General features: G+C 43.0%; 1 gene segment (V, D, J or C); it reads right to left on the reverse strand.

Annotated features, from left to right (window-relative positions):
- Positions 1-5,435: 5,435 nt before the first annotated feature.
- Positions 5,436-5,969, reverse strand: LOC125345374. The segment is given in 2 exon segments: positions 5,436-5,821; positions 5,901-5,969. Coding segments are annotated over 2 exon segments (432 nt in total).

A 5,969-nucleotide genomic window follows, 5' to 3' on the forward strand; every position in this document is an offset into this window, starting at 1 on the left:
CCCCACTCACACCATCTTTTACTTCCTCACTCCAGCAGCGACTTACTGAAACATTCTGTGACACTTGACTCTTTAAATTCCCTTTTTTTTTTTTAAGGCTTACTTCCAAGGCTTACTATACTAACTTTCCTCTTTACAGTTTCTGGGGCTTTTTTTTTTTTTTTGCTGCTAGAGTTTTAAACTGTGTACATTTTTTTCCCCTCTGGTTTGTAGAATCTGGTTTATCTCAACTACATCAAGGCAATTTACTGTGACTCTACCCACAGGCTGTTGGGGAAAACAAAGGTGGGGCAAGGGTCAGCCTGATGAGGACTGCTGCTCCTAAAAAGCCAGACCAGAGCCAACTATTATGAGTTAATATTTTAGAGTGGATTTCTCCTGATTCCAGTGCCTTTAAGTGCCTAAGTTTGGCCAGTGGCACCTGTAAGATCCACCCTCAGGAGGGCTCCATGAAAATGCCCCCAGACAGTTTAAATCTCTGTCCAGGTACCTTGGTATCTGGCACACCTGATGGCAGTTACATCCCTTTCTTTTGAGGTCACACCCTAATTCATCTGGACACATTTTAATACTCCCACTCCAGGCATTGCCTGGAAGTGACTCTCCAGCCTGTCATACATGCTTTGATTTTAGCAGCAGGCCAGTCTGTTTGAAAATTTCTTACACTATCCAATTTTCTTAATAGAGCTAGTTAACTCTGTTAGGTCCTCTCCCTGAGGGCTACATGCAGATGCCCCCACCTCATTAAGTCTCCACCCAGTTACCTGGGTAACCAGCAGACCTGGAGGCAGTTACCTCCCCTTTCCCTGAGGTCACATCCTAATCCACCTGGCCACACCCCTTGCCCCTGCCCTAAATAAAGCAGGGCTGGGTGGGGATCGATCTCTCTCTCTCTCTCTCCCTTCTCTCCGGCCATGGATCATCTTGGCCACAGGCCAGCAGTTCGGTAATAAACTTTCTCTCCTGCCTGAATACCGCGTGGCGTTCTCCTTTACCGGCTACCTACTTTAAAAACCTAACAAACTCCAGTCAACTCAAGGATATCCCCCAAAAATTTTAGTTTCAACAGATCCAAAGTACTTTCCAGCAGAAATTAGCTGCTTTTGATAAGAGTCCCATTTGTTTTACCAAGATAGGGCTACACAGGGTGAAGATGTAGATTCTTTATAGATGACTGTCAGACTGTCCTTGATAGCTTAACCTAAGTTAACCTAAGGCCTAACTTTAGTCAAATTTCCTTGTATTTTTCTAATTCCTTCTTAAGCACACTAGCTTTTGTAGGCTGAATGTCAAGACAGCTTTAGGCAATCAATGGCCCTTGGGTCATTTCGCCAGGGCAATAAGTTTAAATCAGATATTTAAAACCAACATAGAAGGTTTGGCCTGTAACCATTTTTCACAAGTGCATCTTCTGTATGCTGTTACCTCTGTTTTCCATGCCCCTAGTTTTATCCTGTCTTATTTTCCCAAAAACAACTTTGGTCCCTTGGTCCTAAAAGGGGGGCTGATGGGTGAAGATCATCCATCTTCTGTAACTTCTTCAGGCTGACTCAGGGGCGTTGGCCTTACCTAGCCAGGGACCTATAACCTTAGTCTACTTTACCAAGGGGCTGCAGGGTCAGATGTCCAGTAGGAGCTTTACTCCAAACTGGAAATTACATTCAACATTTAACTTTAACTTAAATATACAGACTTTTCGGGGCTACATCAGTATAGCCTTTTAACATTTTAGTTTGCAAAAGCATTTTCCTGACTGGCTGGGGAAACGGATCTCTGATAACCTAACAATGCCTAAATTACCTTTGTAGGCCTCAGGTAGGTCTCGATAAAGACATAGTCTCAGGTTCACAAGCTTCCTTTCCTGAACAGATATGCCAACTCAGAATTTTCACTGCCAGTTAGGGCTTTGAGCAGATGCAGGGGGTTGGGATTTTAAACTATTCCCCATTTGACAATCTTAGCTTTACTACCCACTACCACAGATGACTGGCAAGTTCCTGTCCAGTTACAAAGTAGATAGACATAGGCAATAAAAGGCATGCTTACGAACTATTCTTCTAGGACCTCCTGGCTCTGATTAACTTTTGAAAGGCCAAACAGGAGAGACTCTAGGATCTGACATGCTCTCTGTCATCCAAGCAGTGGCTTACTGCCTCTGGATGCGCAATCACTCTGTCCCAGGAGTAACTTTTCCATGCTGGTATAAATGCACCTTTGGCATTTCTCTTGGTCCGTCACTGGACTTGGACTCAGGGCCTGAGTGCTGTCCCTCAGCTCTCCAGCTCAAGGCTAGCACCCTACCACTTTGAGCCTCAAAGCAACTCATGACTATTCCCAGCACTTCTGCTGGTCAGCGGGACACGAAGACTCCCACAGGGACCTTTTTCTGCCCGGACTGGCTTCGAACAGCAGATTTCAGATCAATGAGTCTTACAAGAGGCCACTTTACTCCAATTAGAAGCAAGAAGGTGGTCCACTCAGAAATAGTTTTTAAGCATTCTCTTACCTGGAGCTTATTAAGGGCCAGTGTTAGATCTTGACAAACTTGTAGGGATCATCTGTCCTTCTCTGTGGGCCTGCTGGAAATGGTTACAAAAAAACTACAGAGAAACTGGAATGGCAATTAAACATTTTGGTAGCCATAATTCTCCTTTTCTCACTTTGCAATAATAATTTAGGACAATTTTTCTTCCAGATTTCTTATCTAGAAATGCATGGTTGATTTGCAAGGCCTTTTACTAACCTCTGTTTAACACTAACACTTTAGCGCTTATCTGTGTTGGAAAAACTCTGAAGCTTAGAGGCATTCTGAAACCAGTACTGCCCTTTGCCTTTGGGCTGCCCATTTTAAAAGAGCCTTTTTTCTTTTCTTTTTTTTTTTTTAGTCCCAGTTACCACATGGCATGAAGACCTTTGGACTAAAATGACAATTTTTTCTGAATGCAAGAATTACAATTACAAAATTAGAAATACTTATCCATTCAGCTTTCCAATAAAGTAGTGAGAAATATTAGCCCATTTTGCCATTTCTTCCTACATACAGTTAATGAGAGTTTAATTTTATACTTGCCTCATTATATGTAACTTAAGATAGTTACGAGTCTTACTATTACATCACATAAAATTTAGTACCTGAATCATTAAACTGATATCCAAAACAATTGTAACAAAAGTACTTTTAACAGCGTTAAAACAGTCACCAAAATCACAAACACATGAAATCCAGTCTCAGCATCTTTGCTTTTTCAATACATCCGAATTACAAAAATAGCACAGGAATCAAATTACATCAGATAAATATACTTTTTAACCATTTAAAAAACTTTTCTAATTCTTAGTACCTCAAGGGGTAGTCCTACCAAACAGCCTATCGTCATCCTACCCATCAGCTTGATGAACTGTCTTGGTGCTGGCTTGTCCTCTTCCACCATGAAAGGACACTCCCTTTTGGCTGTCCCACCACGTGGATTCCCTCCAGGGCCTGTGCCACCACGTGGGCTGGCTAAGCTGCACCTTTGCCAGATCACCACTCACTCCTGTGGATAGGCATACAGGCCCATTTTTCTCCTTTCCTAGAAACCCTTTACATTAAAATTTCTGACATTTAACCTTAATTTCTTTTTTTAATTAATGAAGCATTTTCTTTAACTATAGTTCCTCTTTAAAACAATGCAATAATTTTTTAAAGCATTTGGTAACGCCCAAACTTAATGACCATTTGAATTTAAACTTAAACTCACGCAATTTTACATCATGCTAACAGTCTTGTACATGTTCACACTCACACATGCAGACACACACACACACATATTAAAAAAAGATCTTAAAGCGCTCAAAATAAACATCGGCCGTACATTTTCCAGTGGCAGGAGGTATTTTTGCCAATCTTACTCCTGCAACACCCAAATTTTAAGACAAGCTTTTAACAAATGATTTTAGCATTCTCCAGCCTCATTTTCCAGGGCTTGATAATTTTAGCAAAACATTTTAGCACACCAAATAATTTTCTGCTGAAGAAGGCTGGGTGGGGGTCACCCAGAGTTCTTTTTGCGGACACTCACACTCTGATTGTGAGCTGTTGCCTGTACATTTTTCAAATGAGCTAAACATAAATCCAAGGGGGTAGAGGGAATATGTCCTATTACGTCCGTCACAGTCAGGAGATATAAAAAACAGGGAAGAACAGTCTAGACCAGACAATTTTTTTCTGCAACATAATCTTTTTTAGTATGTAATTGGATTTACTATTACTTTCTTTTCTAATTTACCACCAGACATAGTCTCCTCAGTACTCACTCTCGTCCTAGGCCCTTCTGCTTTCGATTTCACTTTCTCTTTTACATCAAAGTCCAATTAACCACATCATTTAGACTTCTCAGAGCATTTTATATAACTCAAGGGGGCTCGTATAGCCTCTTTCAGCACAAATATAAAGCAGTGACTCTTAAGGATCACAACTGGAAACTGTAAGGTCCTCTCCCAGAGGAGAGGCTTGTGCAGATGCCCTCCACCTGATTGTCTCCACCGGTTACCTAGATAACCTGCATACCTGGAGGCAGCTGCCTTGCCCTTCCCTGAGGTCACAGCCTGGCCACACCTCCCCATCTCTGCCCTACATAAGCCATCCCCCTGGGGTGACTTGCTCTCTTGCTCACCTCCTGCACCTTGAACTTGGGAGCAGGACAGTAGAATAAACTTTTCTCTCCTGCCTGAAGACTGCGTGGTGTTCTCCTTTACCAACTACCTATCTTAAATATCTAACAGAAACATGTCCTCAAGGAGAAGCTGTAAGGTCTGGCTGTAAGTCTTATGGTATTGCGGCCTCAGAGAGAAATGTCAGATATATGAAGTTATTGAACTATAATTCATGCTAGAGACTCAAATTTATATTTTACTATGCTCTGGTGCTTTTCTTACATTTTATTTTATTTAAAATTATTTCCCCTGATGATGATCCCTTCAGCATTTCTGGAAACATTCAGTACTTTCCAGATGCATCTATGAAGCATGCAGAGACACCAACATTCACATGGTCACACCTGTGTTCACTTATGTTCACACATGGCTATGGGTGACCATCATCTCCAATGGCCATTCTGGTGTGACATTTCCCAGCACTGCCATTTTCTCATTCTCCATACTCTTTGTCCAGCTGAAGCCTTTAGGCCACATTGCTGCTGTTTTCTTGGAAAGCATGCAGGGGATCAGCGTGCCAGCTCCTGAGGGAGGATTCATTCAGTATAGACTCTGCTGTGTCTTTATTCTGAGAGCAATGTTTACTCCTCAAAAATTATTGCTTGCTGCAGTCTATTTCTCTCCCATTCAAGGACTAGACCTGTCAACATTTCCTTGAAAATACTGTGAAGATGAGCAAAAGTCCCTTTCCTACCTTTCCCACACTAAATTTATACCCCACAGCAACAGGCGGCCTGCAACTAGCGCTCCTGTCTAGTGCAGCAGAACCAGCTTCTCTGTAAGAGTTTCTGACACCTTCTGGATGTGGTTTCCACACTGTGCCTTGCACAATAATACACAGCCGTGTCCTCGACCTTCAGGCTGCTCATCTGCAGATATGCTGTGCTGACAGAGGCGTCCAGGGAGAAGACAGCCCGTCCTTTGAAGCCCTCAGCATATGTTGGATTTCCACTGTAAGTGTTGATCCATCCCATCCACTGCAGGCCACTTCCTGGCTCCTGCCTTATCCAGTGCATAGCATAGCTGGTAAAAGTGTATCCAGAAGCCTTGCAGGAGACCCTCACGACCTCTCCAGGCTTCTTTAGCTCAGATCCAGATTGCACCAGCTGCACCTGGGAGAAGGAACCTGTGGAGAAGATACAAGGAAGTTAGGGGCCCAGGAGCTGCCTCAGTGTCCTCTGCAGCCCTTGCCTCTGGGTCCTTACCTGTGGCAGCTGCCAGCAGGAAAAGGAGCCTCCATGTCCACTCCATGGTGTGGGGATTTGGACTGAGTG

The sequence above is a fragment of the Perognathus longimembris genome, unplaced genomic scaffold (genome assembly GCF_023159225.1).
Source record: "Perognathus longimembris pacificus isolate PPM17 unplaced genomic scaffold, ASM2315922v1 HiC_scaffold_5537, whole genome shotgun sequence".
NCBI lineage: Eukaryota > Metazoa > Chordata > Mammalia > Rodentia > Heteromyidae > Perognathus > Perognathus longimembris.